The sequence below is a fragment of the Anopheles coluzzii genome, chromosome 2 (genome assembly GCF_943734685.1).
Source record: "Anopheles coluzzii chromosome 2, AcolN3, whole genome shotgun sequence".
Lineage (NCBI taxonomy): Eukaryota > Metazoa > Arthropoda > Insecta > Diptera > Culicidae > Anopheles > Anopheles coluzzii.
This window is the reverse complement of record NC_064670.1, coordinates 52,560,324-52,586,252: the sequence shown is the minus strand read 5'-3', so window position 1 is coordinate 52,586,252 and position 25,929 is coordinate 52,560,324. Positions and strand designations below refer to the sequence as shown.

Below are 25,929 nucleotides of genomic sequence, written 5' to 3'. Positions count from 1 at the left end.
ACGTGTTTGTGCAAAATCTTTTGTGCTCTATCTTCCCGTTGTTTGCGTAATGCGTCACACATTTAGCAACATTTCGGCAGCGAAAGTAAAAAAAGCGCCATAAAATGATCAGCAGATGTGTTTTTAATCGAATCATCGCGCCGCACCGCTATTTCTGTCAGCTGTTTTTGGCGCAAACTTTGTCTCTCAGCTACTTGGAGAGTGGGGCAATGTGGGGTTGATGGCTGCGTAATTGATAAACTTTCGTTCCGCTGCTCGTTTCTCTAAGTAAGCTGTGAGATTTTCGGCGCTGAAGGAAAACGCAAACGCTCTCTCTCTTTACCGTAAACCTTTTGCACTATCTTCCCTTACTCATTCTTGGCACTGTCCCTTTTTTACGACTTTCTTCAACTGCTGTTCTCTCTCTCTTTCATGCACACACGCACACTCTTCTTCTCTCTCTAAAATAATTAGAGACGAGTGAGCTTTGCCGATGCACAGCTGGAAAAGCTTTCTCAGCTGTCACCTTGGCCCTACGCGTTTCGGGCCGCTTAGACACACACCACCCACACCAGCACAATGGCTGGAATGTGTCCGTGTGTTTCGGCGCCGACGCACTAAACCACGCCGAGTAGTTCGTCCGTCGGGCGGTACTGGCGGTTTGGCCACCGGGTTATTTTTCCCTCCCTACCTAGCGTCAGACTGTGCAGCGACTTGTTATCCACGTCAGTAGTAATCGTGGCGTGGTGCACAGATCGTCCGTTTGCGGAGCGCCCGCTTTGGTCCCGTTTTGCTGCACAGCGGTTTGGCAGGAACGAAACACCCAGCCAAGGGTCACCATTGACTGGTAGGGCTAGCGGGTGGAAGTGCATTTGTGAAGAAGCAAAAGTGTGCTCGAGGGTCGTGTTGATGTTGAGCTGCAGCTTAGTTATAATTAAGCTAGTGGCTGGTGCGAGCTGCTTCGTAGAAAGCAGCTGTGGACCCTTGTGGCGGTGGTGAGCAAAAAGTTTTTCGGTGTTTCGCTTGTTTTCTGAGCATGTTGCTCTTTGAGGGAAATCCCAGAAGCACATAAAGTACACGGTGTATTTGTTTAGCGAATTGTTGTGCCGAAAAGACAGGAAAGAACAACGCACAACAAGTTGGTTTGTTCAGCATACACAGCTCAGCACACACGGTAAAAGGAAAGCAATTTTCCATTGCGGGAGTAATGTTTTACGTGTGCTGCAAATTGGACCTTATCTCGTGCTTCAATTTGCGATCCATCAACAACCTTTTCAACGTAATCGCAGTAAGCATCGAAAAATGGGAGTTTAACAACATTAGTTGATGCTGTGAAATTTGCTCCATGATGACATAATAACCTGTCAAACAGTTTCTATGCAACCGAGTAGCCCGCGATTTTCCTTCCCGAGATGGACTGGGGTACTGTCGAGGGGGGTACGACACGGTAGGTGAGCGATAGGTGAGAAGGTGTAAACGATCGGGCCTGATGAGTGAGTGCCTCTGTTCGAGCGTTTTCCAGTACATGGAAACTTCGCGTGGTCGGCGAACGCGTTCATGTGTCTGTGTGTGAGTGTGTGTGAGTGTGCGTTTGTGTGTAATTTAAGATTGTTAGTCCATCGAGGACGTGAGGGGGGCTTTTTGACATTTTAAAGCATTTAATGTTCCTTTTTGTGTGTGGTTCGTACTGTCCATATTACTACTACTACTACTAATACTACTAACACACTCGAACATGCTTATAGCCGGTCAGTTGTTTCACTGTGTGTGCGTGTGTGTGTGTATAGCTATAATGATGGGGTAATGTTTTCACACGTCGTCGTCTTCACCATTGGCTCGTCTTCCATGTGATGAATGATAGCACGGCATGCGGAAGCGTACGAGTGCTGGAAAATGTTAGTTTTCCCCGGGAGGGTTCAGAGTGTTCTTGTTTCCTTCGCATGCGATTCTTACCACGTGCGACTGTGGGGCGAGTGGGGCTGCGAGTGAGATGTGTTTCCCGATGACGAGAGCGTGAAATAAACCAGATGGCCCGATAGACGCGCGCGAACAGTTTGGGCACAACGCGTGTAAATCTGTTCGCCATCACTTCGCGTGGAGAAATATTGTCGAGCTGTGGTGAAAGTCGAAATCGCGGTTCGAATGAATAGCCGCTTGAATTACGTTCAATGGAGCACCGAAACATGATGGGTGGTTAAATTGAAGCGAAAACGAACAGGAATGTTAATGTTTTTTGTTGTGTTTTTCTTAAATATCGATGGAGGCGCATGGTGGCTGTTGTGGAAAAAAACTAAATAAACTGAAATTGTACATAAATGACTCCAATAGCACATAAAAACAACTATTGAATTCCAGTACGGGAGCATAAATTTACATGCTCACTGTGTTTTATAGCTAGGGGAAGCGTTATAAAGCATAAAACATTCAGCTCATGCATACACTCCGCCAACGCCACTAACGGGGGAAACTGGCCCCCATCGATAACCTGACAGTTGTTTTCACCCCACGCGTCCCATCGTACACCCAAAAGGCAAATTGATATTCCCAAAGCAGTAACAATTTTGCATCCCCGAAAATAGAATCGCACGAAAACAGCACCGCGCGCGTGTGGAAAACAAATAGAAGTGTTTGAACGAAATACTGCTCACACACATACACACACACATGCATGCATTAGTGGACGCGTATGTTTTGGTCGTAAAAGTTCCCATCGAGTGGGTGGATAAATAGCAACAACAACAACAACAATAAAACAAAGCACGAAAAGCTTCTCAGGATCGAAGCATGCTTCGGATTTTGTTATTTGTGTGAGTGTGTGAGAAAATCGGTCGGGCGGTGAGTGCGTTACCATACCAGTGAGTGCCAACCATACCGCGGATGAGTGGTGGAAAGTTGTTGTATACGGAGCGTTGCTACTGGTAAGAGGGTGAGCTCCCTTGTTCCTGCACGTGCGCGCCCCTATCGTAGTGTGTCACCTTCGGGTGCCATGTGCTTTTGTTTACGACCCACGTGCTTCGCTGGAACGTCGCTAACGTCGCATTCGACTCACGGCTTTGGTGACGTCACATCGGTGGTATCCTTGTTCGTCGTTTTCGTCGTCGTCGTCGGTGGCAGCGCGTGTTGGACGCTGTCCGATGGTCTGTAGCAGAAGCAGCAGAAGCAGCAGAAGCAGTAGTAACGCGGACAGTAGCGATGGTTGTACGGTTACGGCTGGTCGATCCACTACCACGCGTAGTGCCACTGTGTGAATGTACGTCCAGTGGATAGGCTGGCTGGCGCGCTTTACGCTGCTGGACAACGCTGCCAGTGTGGTGTGTCCTGCGTTGGAGTGAAGAAGAGAGTTCGCGTCTTTCGGCGGTACGGTGAACGTGCCGTTTGGAGGTCGTCTGTGACCCGCTGCTGTGTTTGTGTGTGTGTATTGTGTGCGTGTGTGTGTGCGTGTATTTTTATTATTAGAAGCTTCCGTTGCCTCTCTGCCGCCTTTCCGTTCGAAAGCGCGTGGTGTCCGCCCGCCTTCCCTTGTTCTCTCCGCCGTGGATTGTGCACATGACCGGCGAACCAATGACTACCCGCGGCACCGTTGCTGGACGAGCACCCCATCTACAGCCACCGCACGCCAACCATCCCCTCCAGGCACTGCGAACGGACGACATCGAGGTGCAGGTGCTGGAGCAAGGGATCGAGCTTTGTAGCAGCGAACGAAAGGTAAGTGTACCGCGCTCGACCCACGGCAAGGAGCCGTTTGGCTACATAATAAAGTGCTCACCAGCCGCCACTGGAGGGTTTGCGTCTTTCACGCACACGTCGTCGTCGTCGTCGCCGCCGTCCCGGTGGACGCAAAACGGGATATGACACACGCGACGCTCATTAATGTCAGTGTCAATCAAACGGAATCAATCCGTTCCGCTTCACCACATTAGCTTAGGAGGTTTTATATCGGATATTTATGGCGAGAAAAAAAAATAGAGCAAAAAAGCAGCGTTAGCGGATGTTATAGAACCGTGTGTAGGAAAGAAGGGGGAAGGGGAGGGGGAGGAGAAAAACACAATTTATCCTTTTTCGCGAAAGCTTTTATCACTTTCTCATAGGGCTGTTGATAGGAGGGTTGACGATGGTCGGTTCAGCTGCGGTTCAGATTTCGCTATGGCGCGCAAAGTGAAACTCTGGCCAACAGTTACGTAATCGGGTCGTGTGTGATTTGTTTTCCACCACCACAAGTGTGTGCAGCTCTCTCTCACTGAAGCGTTGAAATGAGATGGAAGGGTCACCGTTTAGGAATTATTTATGCTAAGAAGCTGTTTGTATAAAGAAGACAGATAAAAAACATTTCCTCGACGTTTCCAGGGGAGTGGTTGAACAAAAAAAAAAAGCTTTTTCTATTTTTTCTTAGTTTGTAAAGTTTTATATTTTCCTTTTTTTGTTTGTTGAATTGCATTCCGGTACACAAACTTCACATAAAATATAAATGAGTAAAAGTTGATCTACTCTCTTACCCTCATTACCCTCGGCACACACTCCCTCCAAACTTTGGAGCTAAAATTACAATTTATAGATTGCTCACCCCGCAAGCTCCGGACGATAAAATTCAGCACCGGAAGTCGTCTCGCAGTACCACGTTGCTTCAATTATCTTTTTACGAAGCTTTTTCCAAAGATGCGAATCTTATACGAAACGGAGGAGGCGGTGATTTTTTTCCTTCGTTAGTCCAATTGGAAATTGGTTCCATCTGGCACGCTTAATGGACCGTAGAAAAATTCGAAAGCAATGTGCTCACTCATTGCGGAATGGGGAAATGGGAAGTTGTTGGTGGTATGGTGCGCAGCAAGCAGAAGGCACGACGCTATTATAATATTTGCTGAAGCGGAAACTAATGTTGGGCAAAAAAAAAACAAAGCAGCAAGGGGAAAAAGCGAAAGCGAGGAAGTAGAATGTCTAATTGAGCGGTACTGTGTAGATTTATTGCACGGAAAAAGAGGTTTGCCACGGCCTGGAACGGAACGGCCGGTGGAGCTTTTTGCGGCGGTAGTTGTAGTTAATGTTACAAAACAGACTTGTTGGGATTCCGTTCCGTTTCGTAATCGTCTTTATCCGCCGCTCTCTCGCGTTAGTAGGCTTTCTAAACCATAATGTTTTCTTCCACATTGTATTATATTAGTTAGTGCTGTTTGTTAGCAGTGACCCCCGGAAGGAACACATTTTATCGTTCCATTTTTTCTTCTAAAATCATTAAAAAAGTTCCTCTGTCAAGGTGGAATAAATTAAAAATGTAAATAAACGATTGGGGCCCGCCAGTAACGATCGTATTGCAAAAACAAGTTTCACCATCAAACATTTTCTGCCGGTAATTATGTGCAGTGTAACAATACTGTTTTCCCCCTATTTATCGTTTTAATTGGCACTTTGCGGGCCCATTGCCTTATAAATAGGGAGCCCAACCAACAAAACCAACAAAAAACTTCGACAAACTCTGCTTCTTTTCTAGGAGCCTAGGTGTCGTCGTACGGAAAAAAACTGTCTTGATAATGGGACCACACTCTTGATCGTTGTTTATTTTCCTCATTTCATCTAACCACACCGAGGCTGTGGTTTAGGCTCATTGTGAACAGCTGTCGACAGAGTGTGGCGACTTTTTGGCTTGTTTTTTTTTGTGCTTTGCTGCTCATCCCCTTCAGGTTGTCCTGCGGCAGGCCGTTCCACTGCTTTAGCCCAAACACACTGCCACTGTTTTATTAACGGCTGGCAGGTTTTCTTTTGTGTGCCTGCTTTTAAGTAATTTACACCTTCGAGCCGGTTCGATCGATCGGCAAATGGGTGGTGGTGGTTCAAGCTGCTGGCTGGCACCGTTGTTCGCTCTTGGGGAGTGAAGTGGCAAATAGATACTGCCACACAGAAAACCCTTCCACAGAGTGGTGTGCTAAATTCACCCTTTGGACGTCTTAAAACTGTGTTCCTCCCCGAGCAGCGAAGCACCGTGTTTGCCAAACACGTGTGTTGGATGAAATGGAAGGATTTCACGTTAAAGCTTTTGTTGGCACACCGGGTAATGGAGCAGCCTGGTGGTTTACTGTTCGCTCGTACCGTACGTGCGCCCTGTACCGCAATGGTTGTACACGACGCTGGCTGTCGCACCGTGATTGGAGCCAGCGGTTGTTGTGCGAAGCAACCGACAAGATACAGAGTGCAACGAAATGAGAGTATAAAGAAAAATAAGTAAAAATGCGCTCCTTCAGCACACCATATGAAGAGGGGTTCGTCCCGTTGTCATTGTCTTCACCCGGCGACCGGAAGCAGAACGCACGTAATTTATGATTGCACAACATTAAATAAGTAACGAGTAAGTCTCGGGAAGTGGCTGGCCCTGCCCTTAGGGCATGGAATTTTGCCAAATGGAAACATGTGCAAGCCCCGAGCGCCACGAAAAGTGCTTTGTTACCAGCAAACCGCTTGTGCGATGGGATTGCTTTATTGGTGGTGCGTTGCGGGCAACTCTCTTGGCCAGTGGGCCAGTGGGCTGCTGCGGAGAGCAGGCAAGCTGTTCCAGCAGCTCTCGGCTCGGTCCGGTTCCAGCACTGATTGAATTGGTAATTGAATAGGGGATAATAAGATTGTTTCGTAGATTATCCACTTATAGCACTTAGCACTCCTGAAAGCCCTTTAATTATAGCGGACACAAACAAATTGTGACACAGTGTGCGGGAGAGAAAAGCACACACACACACACACACACACACACACACACACACACACACACACATATACACAAAAGCACACGCACACACTCTGTGTTTTAGTAGCAGAAATAAAAAAGAACAAGCAAAACTCTGTGCGTGTGATGGCATAAGTTTTAATTGCGATTCCAAGCATGTCCCTGTGCTATTCGAACAAAACCCGTTAGCATGTAAATGTGATGTGCAACTCGACATGTTTAACAATGTTCTTTGCCCACCTTCCTGGCATCTCCGCTCGAACGCCTTCCCGTTGTACGATACGCCAAGTCATTCGAAGTCATTTTGTATTATCGGATATCCGACCCTTGCGTCGGAGAGGCCTTGCTCTCGAAAGTTGTTGACAACCGAACCGAGAGGGGCAGAAACTTTTCCACCCTGGAAGCGCCATCCTGCAGCATCAGCAACAGAAGAAACCCACGTAGCAGAGCACACCCTCTTATGTCTTTACTTTCGATTCTTTATGAATGTGTGTGTGTGGGTGCAGATGGGTGCGTGTGTGATGAATGTGTGACGTGATGGGACGGGTATGCCCAGCACTCCAAGATGAAACTGTTGTTCCCGTTCAGGTACGGAGACACAATGCTCCATTGTGTCGGTTCTCGTTCGTTCAAGTGTCCGCCCTTGCCTTTGTGTGGTGTAATTTTGCCAGCGGAAATATTGATCGAATGTGAGTAAGAAAATAATTTATTGTCCTCTGAAGAAAAGAAATAAAACGCCAGTGCAAACAAACTCCAAATAACTTCTTCTCCGTATACACACACACAACACACACACACACATACAATGGCACGCGGGCCAGTTCTTTAGAAGTTTGTGGCACATTTCTTTGCTTGTTTGAGCCGATCGGATGATTGGCGAACTTTTCAAACCACCCCACCACCAACGGAGTTGAACTTTACCCGAATGGGGTGTGAAGGTTTATGGATATCGGTTCGGAAATCTATTCATCCTGATATTGTCCAACTTTCCTCATTACCCCGGATTTCACGACGGCGTGGTGCCACTATTTGCTTACCAAACAAACGGAATAGTTTAGCATAGTTTAAGCTGGCCTGGCTTTAGTGTTGTTTACTTGCGGCCAGAAGGGAAGGAAGGTCGTTAGTCGAAGCTTTGCTGGTTTGTGTGTCTTTGTGTGTGTATTGGGTATTCCATGTAAACGCTCGATCGAGAAAGTCAAGCTACTGAAAGGCAATTGAACGTAAAATACCATCGAAACCTTCACCGACTGGTTGGAATGTGTGTTTATCGTGTGGCTGGGAACATAATTTCAAAGGCCAACAGTGACATGTTAATGGCAATGTAAGGAATCGCATTTCATTAGCGAAATAAAAAGATTAATTGGACAACAGGCCAAATATGTAAGCATTAGTAACAGTAGTGATCAATAATGTATTATTTATTTATTTATTCATTTATGTGTATTTTAACAATTACTTCTTCTTCTTTCTTCTTCTTCTTTGGCTCAACAACCGATGTCGGTCAAGGCCTGCCTGTACCTACTTGTGGGCTTGGCTTTCAGTGACTAATTGATTCCCCCCCATAGCAGGATAGTCAATCCTACGTATGGCGGCACGGTCTGTTTGGGGATTGAACCCATGACGGGCATGTTGTTATGTTAAGTCGTACGAGTTGACGACTGTACTACGAACAATTACTTCTACAATAGGAATTTTTAGAAATTTAAGCTTCACTTACTTACTCCCCCTGTTGTTTTACTGCATTTCTAGTGAAGCCTATCTTTAATATTTGTCTTAACAGAATGATATGCAAATGATGATGTTGCGTTATAGGAGACAAGTTTTTTTGTGATATTATTTATGACCGAAGCATGACTCGACAATACTGTGTATAACAAGTGATCATGAACAACAGCAGCTCCAGTAGATATCTAAGCAGATAATTCCATTTGACAGAATGAGAGCAAATAGTAAAATACACACAAAATCATGTTCATCTGCATCAGTCGCCACAACACAACAGCTTGCTGAAGCGCTCCGACCCACTCACCCAACTCAAGCATGGAAAACCATTTGATTTGACGTAATCCAGCTTATGTCTGCCATGGTCATCACAAATATTCGATTAATTTCCTTGCCTCATTGCCATCCTCTTAGCCATCATAAAGGGGACATTCCACGTTGCGGGTCAGCATAATCGCTGCCCAATTGTCGTAAATCATTCATCACTCATCATTACCCGATCATTCGTCAATGTGAAACGTGCCCGCCGGGCGGACAAACAACCGGTTCAGAACAGTTCAGGCCCATAAAACCGAAGCAATCGAAACACGCGCACACAAGTAGACGTACACGCGTGGAGCGAAAATGCAATTATCCTTCGTCTACTTTGTTACCGCTTTGTTATGTTTGCACCGGTGTCAGTGCCCCGTTGCCCCGTTGCAGTATGCACTAAATGGACAAACTTTTCCTAACGGCTATTGCACAACGGGCATGGGGTAGCAGCGGAAATCATCGAAACTGGCGATTTGTACGTGTGCAACGATGCAGATTCTAGCCAAAAGTACTTTATACTTGCAATGATACTTTATCTTTATTGGAGAACACTAGCAAACATACAAACATGGCAACGTACAACACATTTGTTTGCTATTCTTTGTAGTTTCATATACATATAGTGTAATGGGTTTGGGCAGAGTTACGGTCGCCATGTAATGCGATGATCGTACAACTGTACTTTGAGTACCGTCGCGGTAGGTCAGTTTTTACTGACATGAGCCGAGGTGGATTAAAACTTCGTTCGAGCGGACTTTTCGACACTTGATCGTCCAGGCGATCATAGAAACCTTTAGGAGGTTTCCCTTACTGGAAACGTTGGAGTTTAGAGTAGTGATGTGCTGTATGGAGCGCACCCACGACTCCGATCCGACTGCGACTATTGTTAGTTCGATTCCGACTCCGGCAAAATGGAACCACTAGGTTCGCCCGGAGTCGGAGTCGTTCGGAGTCGTCCGGAGTCGACCGGAATCGTCCGGAGTCGACGACTGCGAACGACTCCGAACGACTCCGACTCCGAACGACTCCGACTCCGAACGACTCCGGGCGACTCCGAACGACTCCGAACGACTCCGAACGACTCCGGACGACTCCGACTCCGGGCGACTCCGGGCGACTCCGGGCGACTCCGTACGGCTCCGGACGATTCCGAACGACTCCGGATATTGCAGCGCGGACCTACCTTCCGGAGTCGATTCCGAATTTATCGGAGTCGGATCGGAGTCGACTCCGGATTTTTGCCAACTTTACCCATCACTAGTTTAGAGGCCTTACCTTGGGTAGGGGGACATAACTAAACTCTTTAAATGAGAAGTCGATAGATGTAGGATGGGTATAGTCCTATCCTGACAGTCCGAACGAATCTGGCTTGCCACGGTTGGAAGTGGTTTTATTTATACTCAAGTGTAGTTAAGGGTCTCGCACATTTGCTAGTTACGTTTGTCTTGTGTTGACAAGAACGATTAAAAAGGTATTGTTTTCACTCAGCTAGTTACGTTTTTTTTTTGTTGACAAGAACGATGGTTCTTGTCACTAAGTTCCTGTTTTGGGTTTAATGCATATACTGTTCCTGCTTTGGGCTACATACTGTTCCTGTTGATGTTGTGCGTTTCGGTTGTTTTTGATAAGTGTGTCACGTCTGTTATTTGTTTGAATGGACGGCCTGAACTCTTCCGGTTGCGGTGCTATGGTATGATCTGATTTACTGAATGTGTTATAATGAATGTGTTACAATGGTGTGGTTTGGCTTTCCAAAGTGTGTTACAATGTGTCTATAGCTGATAGTGTGTCTTATAATAAGTTTTGTATAGCAGATATGCTACAATAGCAATGATGAATTGAATATCATCCAAGAAATTAAAGCGTTTAGCTTGTAGATATAATTTTTAAAGCATTAAATATAAATTAAATTAAATTACAAAGCGGGAAAACCTAAAATTTGGCTTGTGATTTTGACCTGATTGGAAATAATGAAACCTCCTATTTTATTAAAGTTGTAAATTGTTTAACATGTTTTGGTTTCCATAAAAAGTTTTCTGCAAAATGCTAATTTATTGTAATAGTTTATTTAATTATTTATTTTCGATGCCACAATTTGACCGAAGTCCGCGGGTGTTTCGAAACAAACGAGGAACTTTAGGAGGCCATTTTATTTAAATCATTTATCAAGATTTTTTTTATGGTAATAAGAGATTTATAGTTCTCTTTTATTCCTACATTTACTTTTATTGAAAAATGTTACAACTCAACTGAATAAACTAAATGTAATCAACCCATCCGTCAATTTGACGGGTCCCGTAGATATAGGTATGTATGTATCTGAAATAGTGGTGGGGTACACCTTGAACGATAGTCAGTTTTACGGATGATGGCACGGTCCATTCGGGGCGACGGGCATGTGTTAAGTCGTACGAGTTGAAGACGGAGGCGCAATATTAATGGCCGGTTAAAATCCGAAAGTTTAATTTTATATGTGCTGATGAGTTTAATGATAGATAGCTCGAATATTTGTTTCATCTTAAATTAAATAGACCACTGTATGTTACGAATCTGCAATAAATTAAAATAACTTGGATAAAATTAGACGATAAGACACTGATTTATTTTGCAGATTACTGATTGCATTTTATTAGCAGATTATTGACATACTCATTTTACATTACCAAACCATGGGTAATATGTAAACTAGTATCAGATTATGTTAGTTTGATTTTTGCAACAAGTTCGTAACACATCTAGTTTCGGACAATCAATCGGCATAAATTTGCAATGATTTTATGCATACAACTTAAAGTTTTAGTCAAGAAATATAAAATTTTCTTCAAAATCAATATGCACATATTTTATTTGTCAGCTTTTTTATCAAATATACTAACGTATCGTCCTTATGAAATACCGTTGTGCATACAATTGGTAATAAATCAATTTTCAATATTCTAATATAACATTTGCTTCAAAGTATCCTTCTAAGCTGTTCTTGAAAAGCATTGTTCAAAATGTTTTATAAAAAAAATCAATATCAGTTACCCCCATGCTCAAATCTACTGTACATTTTTATGCAGACGAATAACTGAAAAAAATGGGGAGTAAAAAGATAATAATTGTGTAGCTCATATAAGATTCAGAATGAAAAAGAAAACGTTATGATTCCTTTGGTATCAGCTTTTCTATCAAACTAATTTTTATTTAACATGAGTGCTACCAACATAAAAACTTTTAGCTCGAACTTCAATTTATCTGCTTTCTTGGGGAAATATGAATTTGGTACACAAAAAATCTTTCTATCCCATTTATTTTATTTGTATTTTCTCCACGCTCTAATGCAATCGCTCGACACAGGAGCAAACGCCCGAATGCCTGAAATGTCGTTATGAGAAGCATAACATAAAATATGAAATAAGTATAGATGCTAGTAAAAATTCTCGATCAACTGACCGGGAGACCGAGAGCGCTCTGACAACGGACACAAACATGCACCCGGGAATGGCAAACGAATGCGAACGGCCACTGGCCAGATATTTAACTGCCACTTACTAGTATGATTGTGCAAAATTAGGTTAAAAGAATCGATCCGTTCGTGCTCCGGCGTCGTTGCTTGTGCAATCCACGTTTTGGTGGAAGTGAACCTTCTGGATGTCTGATAAGAAATGGAAATTGTGCCAAATCGAAATGGCGAAACGACAAACCGCCGGTCCCTCTCGCCGTGTTTGCGCTCCTGTCCAGGAGCGTCCAATATACGACTGCTCTGCCCGAGACAGGAAAAGCTAGCTCCTGTCAGTTTGTGTCATTTGTTCTTGCAGTGGACAAGTGACGTTAAGCAAAGGAAGCTAAAGCGAGACCCTGGAAAGGGTTTCAATTTTTGAAGAGAAATGTTGCAACATACCATCAGCTACGTGTCCTAATATGCATTGCTGCGTTTGGACGCGTGTACGTGTTTGCCCAGGGAAGAAGGTGGCAGCTTTTAGAGCAGATGCGATTAAATTATTCAGCTGCCAAACATGCCATGGAGTTACTGAGGATGAAACAGGGGTCGATGAAGGCAGGTGAAAGCTTTCCATGTGGCAGCTGTCAGTAGTTGGCAAGAATGGTAGCACTAGTTTTCTATCACTAGGTATGATGCATTCCAGGAAATTGATTTCTCGAATAAACATTTGCCTTTTTTCCCATTCTGCTAGCTATTCAACTAACAGTATGCTTCTCATGAATGTTTGATTGTAACTGTTGTGTTTCTTACACATAAAGAACAGTAAAATAGTAAATCTATTTTACACCTGAAGAGTCTTAAAGTCGTCGGACCGTTGAAGGCATGTTGATTATAGAATTGTTAAATGTGATTGGGGTTTGTGCTCTACTGAATGAAATTCACTGGCATTAAACTCTTTGGCCGATACATTAAAACATCCCAACATTGTTGTTCACATCTTTACAAATTAGGCTCGGTGTTTTACTGACGGAACATGAAATCATTTCTATTGGTCAAGTACTAACGTTTTGGGTCAAACACTAATGACTTGTGAGTTAGTTGTTGAAAATTTAAAACTTTTATTACACTCTACCAAAACCACTTATCCTTTATAGTCCTATCCTGATAAACTATAAAGTCATGGTGAAATTCATCGATTGTATGCCAATTAAAGTATATTCCTGAGTTGATGAGTTCTGAAAGTATTGAGCTTTTAAGCCGAAATAGGTGAATGTGGGTGAGCCGATCTGGTGGTACAGTCGTCAACTCGAACGACTTAACATCATGCCCGTCATGGGTTAAAGTCCCGAATAGATCGTGCCCCCATGCGTAGGACTTTTGACTATCCTGCTACGGTAACAAAAAATCACTGAAAGCCAAGCCCACTTCACTTGTGGGAACAGGCAGGCCTTGACCGGTAGCAGTTGTTGTGCCAAAAGGAAGAAGATAGGGGAAGGTAGGTAAAGACGCACACGTTAAGGAAAATGGTAAAAATCTAGGGATAATATATATAAGGGCAACGACCATGAAAATGTGCATACATTATCTTACACCCATGTTTTATCAGAAAATGTGTTGAAACTTTTAAGTTTCCATAGATTTTAGCGTTTTTTCATGAATAAAAAACATGGTTTTTTCGTGCAGTTTTGAAATGTTCGGGTAAGACGGACACCTGATATGGTAAAGATGGACACCATGAAGGGTAAGATAAACACCTATACAAAACGTTGGAAATGGAAGAGGTTTTTAGTATTTTAATATATCCCATTGCATTCCACATCATGGTACGTACATAAACTAATTTTAGGCCAATTGCAACGACGATTCTTTCATCCGTGAATTTAGTTGTAAGCACCGCTTCTAACATGTCGTAGAATGCAGCATCTAAAGCATTATTGAAATATCGCGCACTAACAGCTGACGTAGCTCCAGCTTACAGAACAACAGTCTAGAACTTCCATTATTAAAGTTACCCAGAATACCCTTATTAAAGTTGTTTGATGGAATAGGTTCATCACCAATTAATATAAGCAGTCAAATAAACCAATAAATTCGGTGTCCATCTTTCCCTACAACAAAGTGTCCGTCTTTCCTTCTTTGGTGTCAGGATGTTTAAACCATCAGAAAACAATATTTTGTATTGCTTTCATTCTCGTCCTTTTGCCAGTTTTTTCATTAATGATCACGACAACTCATTTATGAATTAAAACTTCCGGAAATATAAACAATAAAAGTTGTAGAGCTTAAGATCCGCAGTATTCAAATTAGATCCAGAAGGGTGCACACGGTTGAAAATTTGTTTTGTTCGTGAATTTAACCTATTTTGCGTGGATTTAACCTAAAAATATTTTCAAATGTGTTGTTTCACTTTAAGTTAGGATAGGGAATTGTTGATTTTTTCGAAAATTACCTTTTCCATGCATTTATGAGAAGAGTCCATCTTACCCGCAGTGTCCGTCTTTACCTACCTTCCCCTACTTTAAAAAACCAAACAGATAAAATTTTCTATTAAATTTATAAGTCAAACTACAGCTCGTACATAACACTTTTTTCAATATTTCATATTTCATTTTTGTGGTATTTGGGCTTTTCATTAATTTGTCACAAAAATTGTCCTTTTTCCTTACAGGGTTTATGGGACCCTGTAATGTTCCAAACAAAAATGGAACCCATCCAAAATATTATGGAAACCAACCAATAAATCGTGGCAAAGCCTATGTGTGACGGGAAAAGAGTACCGTAGAGTCTTCTTCCGAAAACATAATGTTCCTCTGTGTAGTATCTATTTTTTTATCGAAACACATATTTTCAATATAAGTGAAAAGGTGAGAACTATTTATAAGAAATTTATAAAGAGTAAGTTGCCCTACTTGAAGAGCCCTTTCGAGGCTTTGAAAGCTTATCTTAAAATTTGTATGAAAGTTGGCCATGTATACTAAAAATTGGCCTAAATAAACGGGTACAAAATCATCCAGGGCAGTTTTATCACCAATTCAGTAAGCCTCTGTATGACATTTTACTATTTACTATCGTATTTTTAAACCGTTAACACCTTTCAACAGCATTGACGTCAAGGTTCCGCAAAGAACTGTTGCTGCCCGTGGGTCCAGCACAGGCTGGCGAATACTTACATTTTAACACCTTTTGTCTTTTTCCCTTTGTGCTACAACTGGCCATCGTACTGTCTTCCCCTGCCTAAGTAAACCGTACATGCATATTTTACAATCCAATTAGATACAACCAAACACTACACCTAGGTTCGGATGTGCAAAGTATTGCCACTAGCCTCCAGTTCATTCTTCTGGTGCAGTAATTGACTTCAGTTTTGTCTGTGTGTCTTTTTGCTTCTCCATTGCCCAGACCAACGCCACCAGCGGTCCGACAGCCAGCAGTAGCAGCAGTAGTGGCCCAAAACCTCCCACAAATTTTGGCCGTGGCCGGGTCAGCCTTCAATCATCCACCACCGGTACCACGTCCCTTGTGACGGGCACCAGCGGACTAGGGTCGGGAGGGTCCAATGGTCCAGCGGCGGCACCCAGTGGCCCAGTGCCGCCAGGTTCTCGGATAGCTTCCCTCAAAAACCCCGTCGGATGGGTATGCTGTGCGCCGTGCATTTGGCTCCGGAGTTCCTCGGCCGTTCACAAAATGGCAATTACGGCTGCCACACTCCTGGTGACGTCACTGCTCGTCGCCTCGCCAATACTGTTCCTCATATCGGCCGCACCCTCCCAGCTGCCGCGCGATTGCTTCGGGGCCGATGAGGACGACTGCCATCCAACGCCGGCCCCGCCGCCGGTCTGCGCGGATCCGATCTGCCGAGCGGCGGCCATTAGCATATCGTCCCGCATGAACTGGGATGTGGAGCCGTGTCGGGAGTTCAAGAACTACAGCTGCTCCACGATGGAGAGCAGTTTGCGGGCGGTTAAAAGCGCACAGGAGCTAGCCGACGCGCAGATGCAGCGTAAGTCATGAGGGATTTGCATTTGGCAGGTTTAACGGGTTGTCTTATCTCTTGTCACGTGGCTTACTTACCGTCTCATACAGAGCTGCTATCGCTTAACACAACCAGTGGGATTTTCCGTAAGCTGGGCCGGCTGTACGGTAGCTGTCTGCGACAGGAGCTGAACGATACTAGCATCCGGAGGCGGTTGGATCAGCTCGGCGGCTATCTGCACATCGGATCGGTGGGACCACAAAGCATATCGCCGTTGGTAGCGAAGATCCAAGCAATTGGGCCGCTGCCATTGATCGGCATCTACTACGATCTCAGCTACGGTCGCAAACCCCAGACGCTGCTGATCATCGATGGACCAAATACGCCACCAAACATACTTGAGGTACGTAAAGCGTCGCTTGTCGTTTGTTGTAGTTTCTCCAGCTAACTAACGGACGGTGTCCAACGTTCACGGTCAATCGTTGACCAACGATTATTTGTACCCGTAGAACCCTGTGCGATGGAATGGACCAAGGGCGCCGCCCTATGACGTGGAGGAGGTGCCGGACCTGCTGGACGAACTAATCAATACGTTTCTACCGTTAGGGTTGAGCAGCGACCAGCGCCAGTCGGAACGGAACCTTATTTTTAGCTTTATTCGTGAACTGAACCAGGTAATAAAAAGCATACACATATCGGATCGAATAAAACTGGTGACGTATGCGTAGGCTCGTGAAAGTCAATTAGTCCTGCTGATGCTCGGTATCCTGTTCATTATTTTTTTGTTTTGTTTTGGCATTTTTGCCTTAAAATAGACTAATGGTAGATTTTACTAGTCGTTTGTAAGCTAGCATAATAACAGAAAGTGTAGTTTGAATACTGAGCTAAGGATGTACATGATTATTTTTATTATTAACATCGCTCTTCTTCCATCGTTCGCTCTATCAAACATCGGTTTTCCACACAGCGGGAATATGATTCGTTCGCAACACACACTGGTACCGATTTGACCTTAATTTCTGATATCAGATTACATCTATTTGTATCTCATGATTGACATAACGGGTACGACATTAGGAAATGTGCGTCATAGTCACATAGAGTAGCATGGTATGAATTTGATTCGTGATTTGAACACTGTAAAAACTCTTTAATTGCAATTGTAAATGGAAACAAATCATAATTTAATCCGTAAAATATGAAAGCATTAGCAAGTTCAGTTTGTTTTACAAAACCAAAAGTTATGAAGTTATTGCTACTATTAATTTTTGTCAATTTTATCAACAACTTCATCGTATGGCACCGCGTTAAACGACAATGAATGATTTTTTTGTTTCTTTTTCACTCTCCTTCCCTGATCCAAGATCCGTCGAAATTATGTGCAGAAGGACTTTACCAGCAGCTACGTGCTTAACAACGTGACCGCCCTGTCTAACGCCCATCCTTTCGTAAGTGTATTACCAGTAGAGTGGTTTGCAACTCACGGTGCAACTCTCCACTGCTTCGAAGCAGTTCCACTTCATTTGGCATTTCTTCACGCACCGCTCATTCTAGCTCATCTGGACCGAGCTTGTACCGGGCAACTGGACGGGACCGATCGTAATTCGAAGTCCCGAGTACCTGCGCCAGCTGCGGAAGCTGCTGCTCCAGTACCAGAACCGGGTCATCCACAACGCGCTGCTGATGCTGTTCGCGCTGAACACACTTCCCCCGGGCCGACCGTCGCCGTTGGTTTGCACGCGTGCAACCAATTGGGCCCTGCCCGAGGTCACATCGGCCCTGTTTGTGGCTCAGTACAGTGAGGAGGTCATACGGCACGCCATCCAGCGGGTGAGTTCAAGGGCAGCTACACCACCGACGTGCGTTTCGTTGACTTGCGTCCTTGGGAGTTACGGGGGTCGAAGGATGGCGGCACGAAGTGTGCATGAACGGTACCGTTTGACCGCGTTTGACCGTGACTGAGACCATAAGCTTCATGCACGAAATTATGATTGGTCTAATTTTGTCTGGATTGAATAATAGATGGAATTGAGGGGGTTTAAGGACAGCGAGAGCGTGTAGTACTATTGCTCTTTTCCCATAGCAAAATCAATCAGATCAATAATGTTTGTGTGCTTTTGTTTTCAATGTGATCAAAGCAATGATCCACAATGTTATGTTTTTCATTAGTAAAAGGATGGCATCACATAAAATGTTCCTCATATCTGACTGCCTGTCTGATGCTTTTGAGGGCAAATTGTGGAGTTAATAGTAGTAGTGGGAGCTCGGAATAGGACCTACCCGATTCCGATTCCGTGTTCAGAATCAATTCCGGATTCCGATGCTGGAATCGATTCCGATTCCGGAGCCGAATCCGATTCCGATTCCGAAACCGATTCTGGATTCGATTCTGAAGCCGATTCCAGAGTTGACTCCGGAGCCGATTCCGGAGCCGATCCAGGATTTGACTCCGGAGTCGGCTCTGAAATCAATTCCGCGATTAGAATCGGCTCCGGAATTGGAATTGACCAGGGAATCGCAATTTGCCCCGATAATGGAATCATAATTGACTCCTGAATTAGAATTAGCTCCAGAATGTTAACTTGTTCTTGAATTGAAAAAAGAAGTGTTAGAAGCATAATTAGTCCAGGAATCTCGATGAGAATGGATCTGTTACAAGTAATTTTTTATTTTTTGCAGTTATCAGTACGTAGTATGATTGGACCCAAACGCCAATTTTTATGGCGATGCCGAAACTGATTCCGATTATAATTTAGGAGCCAACTCCGATTCGAGAGCCGATATCGATTCCGGAATTGATTCCGAATCCGGAGTTGATACCGGAACCGATTCCGATTCCGGAGCCGATTCAATTCTGGAGCCAACTCCGATTCTAGAGGCGATTCCGCAACCAATTTCGGAGTCAATTCCGATTCCGGAGCCGATTCCGGAATTGATTCCGGAAACTGATTCCGAACCTACTGTCTGGAATCGATTCCGACAAAAACATTTTTTCCAACACTAGTTGATAGAGCTATGCTTTATGCTAATTTGACTAGGAAATGTTGTGAAAACAAATGTGATTGCGATAAGCAAATTCAAGCCCCTCAATCCAATCTCGATAGTGCGTCCTACACACGGGATGGGGAATTTCACGCAAGACATATCAACATATTTCCGCCAAAGTCATGCCAGTGTCACGATACACAGTAAATAGAACACTGATACGCTGGTCAGAAATAACAGCAAAAACAAAACAAAAAAACGTACACCAAAACATCCCTCACGACATGATTTATGCATGCTCGCCTGGCAACAAAACGATAACATCATTACTCATCCGCTATGTAACATGCGTTTAAAGGTTAATTTACGAGCACGTGAAACGGGCATGTTTGCGACGCAACAACTCCCAATTCCCTCCCTTCCACTTCTTTGGCCAGTTTATCCCAGATCATCCATAAATTTAGCCGGTGTAATTTTGTGATTTTCTGCCATTTCTGCCAGTGATTTGATTTACCGCTCAATGGAGGAGGCGCGTTTTCCCCATTCCATTCGGGTTATGTTGGAGGACTAATTTTTCCTTCTCTTGGGATTTGTGTCTTTTTTTCTTTTATTGCCTGTTTGGCACTCTCGCAGACGGAAGAGATGTTCGAGAATATGAAGCAACATCTGAAGCGGGCTCCATCGCTACGTGGCGCTGCACTGGTGCGCCTGTCTCAGCTGAAGGTACAAGCGAAGGTTTGGCCAACGCTGTTCAACCGGACGGAGATTGCTTCCGTGCTGGATGAGGTGAGTACAAACTGTGTGTGTGTGTGTTGGAGAAGCCGTTTGGGGTAGCTTTTAAATGTGCCTTTTTCCTTGCAGCTTGAAATCAGCTCGGACAATTGGTTCGAAAATGTGCTTAAAATCTACGAAATCAACAACAATCGCACGAAGGCGGTAAACTTTACCGTGGACTCTTCCCAAACGGCGTAAGTAGGGGAATGGAAGGTTTTGTATTGGGCGTAGTTTATTCTCCTTAATCGTATCGTTTCCATGTCTAGCTAATGAGTTTTGTGGTGGGAAAATTCCACTGTGGTGTTTGAAATTGAAAGTGAAGAAGTTGGAGGTTTCACTATTTTAACCTTATATATAGTACAGACAAGGACGTCACGACCCCGTAGAACGTTATGCCAACAAGAAAAACAGCCTAAAATCGGACATCTCATCTTTTCACCTATCTTTCGGCATTGTGGCTTCCTGGACAGTTTGACCATTGATCACTTATTAATAATCTACTTACTTGATACAACACCCAAATGTCTGAAAAAGTGTAAAATATATGAGGTCCTCTTAAAGTCTGATAGTCCCGATTAATTAACGAAATAGTCCCGTAGCTTTCCAAAAATAAACTAAATTTGATGTTGAAATTGTTTAATTAAAGCAATTAGGTAATAGTTTTAGTCAAATAGCCTAGATATGCGAATTAAATGACTTATGTTTAGAACATTAGTACCAAACATTACTAACTACCATCAATTTGTTGCACCACCATTATCAAAAGGTATTTTAATCGATACGTGAAGGTGTGGTTTAATTAATTATTTAGGAAGCCACAGAGTACGAATTAGTAATGGTAGCTCGGAATCGGAACTACTCGATTCCAATCCTCTTATTCCGATTCCGGAGCCGATTTTTATTCTTAAATTGCAGTCAGATGTTCCAGACGCGGAATCAGTTCGGGAATCTCCGTGAGAATGGATCGTTTACAAGTACATTTGGCTTATTTGTGGCTATCGATACAATCGTGGCTGCATAGGACCCATATGCCTATTGCTATTCTCATGAAGATGCCAAAACCGACTCCGACCCCAGAGCCGATTCCGGAATTGATTTCGGAAACTGATATTGGACCTACACGGATTCCAGAAGAATTTGGAACCAAACCAGAATCAATTTCGACCAAAACTTCATTTTTCCCATCACTGGTATATCGGGTACCATGCATAGTAAAAATGAGGTGTCCGACTTTAGGATACTGCCACTGTATGTTACACCGGTGGACAAAAAGATAGGAAAAAAATTTGTTGTGTGTTTTTTTGCGTGTAATAGGTGTGCCATCGCCAACAGTTGTTGTTGTTGTTAGTATGGTTTAGAGCATGCAAGCAAGCATGCACGTTCTGCCGATTCGCTATGGAGACGCTGCAAGGCTATGTGGAAACGCATAGACAGAAGCGAATGCCGTTACCTCATCGGCGATATGGCCCTACGCTGTGAGGAAGTGATAGCGAATAACGGTCAACACATTGACTGTTAGAATATGTTTTCGCTCTGTGGAACACCGCAACACCACCTCCCAACAACCACTTGAACAGTCATTTTCAGGGCTACCAAATATTTCCGACAAGAACTATGTTTTTCGGTCACAGAAAAAAGTTCCTATTTTTATGTCCACCAGTGTATCACTGTAAGTCGACATCGAGTTGTTGTATTTTTTGTGTTGATTTGTATGGAAAAGATTAGCCATCAAAGCTGATTTTTTTGACACAGTGCCGAAACAACCACCACTCAATACTGCAGCATAGTTCTAGCATTAAACAAAAGATTCTTCAGAAATAATATACTATTTATCATGGGCTTCACAAATGAAACCCGCATTGAGTCTTCTCAGTCTAACAACAGGATACAAACGCTTGGTTACATTGTTACTTTGTCATTCTAAATTGATAACCTATTCAAGCAAATCAATTTGACCGTTTGGCCATTGACTTTGACACGATAAAGGTTGAATTTATTTTCACAATTTGTTGTAATAGTGTCCTTCTTGCTGCGCATCCTCGACAATTATTATCCTTCCTACATTTCCACATTGCAGATACGCTTACCCGCAAATATCGAAAGTATTCTACGACACGCTGTCACACTCGATCGTCGTACCGCTGTCGGTGATCCTGGTGCCGTACTTTAACCCAGTGCTTCCACCATACCTGCACTACGCCTCCCTCGGCACGACCCTCGCCAAAGAGATCCTGCGCTCGATCACGAAAGCGTTCGAGACAAAGATCATGCAGTGCGTCCCGGGCGCCGTCAGCGTCTTCTCGAACACCAGCCGCATGGAGCTGCTGATTCATTCCGGCGGACTGCAGATCGCGTACCACACACTCCTCTCCCTGTCCGGACCAATCAAGGGCATGAACCGGCTGCTCGGGCTGAGCCTGACGCCGCCGCAGATCTTTTTCCTCATCTCCGCCCAGCAGCTGTGTGCCGAATCCGACTACATTGGGATCGATGTGAATTCGAGTGATTTTGATGAAATGTAAGACGGCAAACGACGTAAACGATCACGTCAATCTTCACACCACCTAATCGTGACCTTACTCCTTACTCCTTTCTTTTCAGACTGGCCTGGCTCATATCGCAGGGTGGCAGTGCATCCGATGTCTTTCAGTGTCATTCGACCACTAAGTTAAGTTACCAGAAGAATTGCGATATATGGTAGGCGAGGAGTGAAGGAGCTCAATCCCAGCGCATCATCTCTTGGATCCAAACCGTGTATCCCATCGGTAGAGTAGCTAGTAGTTGTGTGTGTGTGTGTGTGTGAGACAGAGAACTGAGACAAAACGTGGTAAAACACGGATAAAGTTCTAGTGATAATGAAAGGAGCAATCTTTGGTAGGAACATAAGTATTAGAGACAAACAAAAAATGCAGTGGACAAAAAACATTGTAAAAAACCACGCGAGTGTTACACACTAAATTAGGGGAAAATATGGAATTTTAGCAAAAAGAAGTAACGTGATAGTGTTTAACATTGACTAGGAGTGTTGAATACTCGCAAATATAGTTTATCTTTCATTCTCTACCACGGAAGGAGAAAGAAGGGCATGATCGGGTCGGAGAGTTTAAAAGAACGTACAAATCGTTGCGCATATCGTCAAAGCTTTCTTATGATGATTTTGCAATGATTTTTCGTCATGTTGTACATTATCCTTCCACACGCGCAGCTGAGTCAGCATGCGACCCGTGCATGATCGTGTCCGTAGCGCTAGAACTAACAGATAAGTCAATTAAGTTATCGGCTTGCAGTGGTCGTCATTGCGTTTGTTTGCGCCTCTTAATTAGTCTAAGCTTGTTGTTAGTTAACAGTTGTTCTTGGTGGGTGTGTTTTTCGGTTTTGTTCCACAACAATGAGCAAAGCTCTCGCAAAGCAGATTGCTTAGCAGATTGTTTCGTGCCGCGGTGGAGGTTGAGCTAGAGGCAGATAGTTTATTAGCATGTACATTGTTGACAGACCGTGACAATATTTCCACCACCGAAAGCTGGAGGCTGGAGGGAGGGTAACTAGTGAGGCTTATTATAGGGCAGATTAAGCTGTTAGGAATAGAGAGTGGTGCATTTTGACGAGAACGAATAGGTTTTTATTTTTAATGGCCTGTAAAAGGGGAGAAAACACACACATACACACAGAGATACCGTATGTTAAGGGGCCACTCCGGAAAGGGAAGGCACCGCTTGGAAGGAAAGGATAGGGAATATTTGTTACTACCGTAACCACTGTTGTAACCTAGCGTTGTGCATTTGATATTATGATTTTCCGGGTGGACGTTCACACTCTATATACACATATACACATATAGTGGTTGAGAACTGTCCGGTTAGTAGTGTAACAGTAGATCAGCACGTAGTACGGTAGTGCCGTTGAATAGTGTACGGTGGTGTATACAGTGGCTGACGATAGACATTGTTTTGCGTGTTTAGGAGATAGTAAGAAGGATAAGATTACAATAGTTAAAAAACACACACACAATGAAACAAAACCAATTTACAAACGTCCTAAGATTGTTCTTTTGCCAGTGCATTAGTAGGACTTAGTAGGACAGCAACACTAAACACACTCGATGATGTAAAACGCTCGGAATTGAACACTACATTTAGAGGGAAAATAGAGAGGAAAGTAATTTAAAACAAGAAACTACTGATGCTGGGACTCACCGATATCAACGTAGAACTGTAGCTAACACGATGTTTAAGGATGTATTAGCCAACCGATAGGGAATTGACCGAACACGAACAATCCGATCACAAACAAACACAGTAGTAGTTGTTGTTCCAAACGAATGAGGAAGCCCGAACGGACAGAAGTGTACCTTAATGTTACTTAAAAGCGATATATCCCGGAAGAACTGAGTGTAAAATGCTGTGCGACAGTATGCACTAGCAATCATAGTTGAAAAAACAAAAACCACCACAATCACGGACATGCCACATCCCGAACCACCCCCGGTAATAGTGCATGGTAATGGTAGCTCATTTTATTAGACATCCTTTTACGGAGCAAGAACACCAACACTTGCGGGGGCGGAGACTTGTTCGACTGTAGAACGTAAACCACGACACATAAAACCTGCGATAGAGAGATGGACTGTAGAGAACGAGACACCTTTTAAAAGCCACATTTAGGATGTGTAGATGAATCACTCACAAATTTTACGACACAGCTATCCAACCCTAGGCAAACCCCATTTGCAATTACATCCTCTTTCGTTTGTAACGAATTATCCCAAACGTATTGTTGGCAGACGGAATGGTAGCAATTTTAACACTAAAATCCCACTGAGAGCTTAATGACAATTATGGCACATCAAAGGCCACGCACCGTTTGTGTGTATTACAACAGCTGATTGTTATTGATATTTATTTGAAAGTATTCCTGCCCAGCCCACACCCAACTTGAACGGATATGAATGTAAGCGAAGGGGTAGGGATGGGGGGGGGGGAGTGAAAGCCCGATCACGCGATCACGGGACTGGGCGTGGTAAACCTTTATAGCAATCCTTAGCAAATCGTGCCAAACAAAGAGAAAATCAGTTGCAAAACGAAGTATGTGTGTGTGTGTGTGTGGATGTTAGAGTTAATAATAGTTTAATTAGCAATCAAGCCGTTCGAAGCGTTAAGAAACGAAGGCACGAGAATGAACTGTTGATAATTATTTCATTTGGCGCATGAAATGCGAAACAAGACGCAACTGGAATGCGATAAATACTGAGATAGAATTTAGCAATAAATAAAACAATGTTCGATAAAAGTAATACATTGTGCGTTATTTTATATTTATTTGGTATTGGATCTAGAGTTGATGAATTTGACCACAAATTTCTGATTTAAATGTGATGTGCACACTTAATTGAGCATTAATTTATGTGACCATCTCCCATTACACGACTCGATTAAACTCCATCAATCATTGGCGAACAAAAACACGAAACGACTGTCTCATGATTCGCCACCTGTCACCCGAATTATCGCATCTTGTTGCCCATTTAATTGGTGCAAAATTGAGGCAACATTTAAAACCAGTCATCGAAACGATGACCGAGAACGAAGGCTTCGGGCGATTCCGATCAATCAGCTGCTAATCATTGACAAATTGACAGTCACCAGCGACCTTGCCGCTTGCGTCCGAGTCAACCGGCCGGCTGTCAATCAACCTGGGGGGTGATGATGAGTGGTAAATTAATTTCGCATTGATTGACTCCCGACGTCGTACGGAAAGTGCTGATTTCGAAGATGACGATCCCAGCAACCATTGCGGTGACGCTTTCGATGAAGTAGTCCGTGCGTGGTGCAGTGGACCGAAGTGGATGAGCTGAAGTGCTGAAATCTGAAGGAAACATAGTGGAAAATATAGATTAATAGGGGGAGAAAATAAAGCAACGCACAGAAGGACGCAACACATAAGCTGGTAAGAAATTGGTGGCTAGAGAGTGAACAAGATGGTTTTGTTTATGTTGATGAACTGATTTATGAAAAACAAGGTGCAATATGGAGCTGCTGTGTAGTTGTGATGAATTAA

General features: G+C 43.6%; 2 protein-coding genes across 2 annotated transcripts in view; one reads left to right on the top strand and one right to left on the bottom strand.

The window, feature by feature from the left end:
* The window catches only part of LOC120948846 (uncharacterized), a 314,251-nt gene that overhangs the window by 221,934 nt on the left and 66,388 nt on the right, over positions 1-25,929 (bottom strand). The window lies entirely within an intron of this gene.
* Positions 58-25,165, top strand: LOC120948450 (neprilysin-3). The gene is made up of 11 exons (XM_040364781.2): positions 58-974; positions 2,559-3,684; positions 15,543-16,143; positions 16,227-16,519; positions 16,626-16,790; positions 17,481-17,564; positions 17,671-17,946; positions 19,735-19,887; positions 19,963-20,069; positions 21,953-22,393; positions 22,477-25,165. Exons 2-11 carry the CDS (start codon positions 3,526-3,528, stop codon positions 22,574-22,576), a joined length of 2,379 nt encoding a protein of 792 aa, XP_040220715.1. The 5' UTR covers positions 58-974; positions 2,559-3,525; the 3' UTR covers positions 22,577-25,165.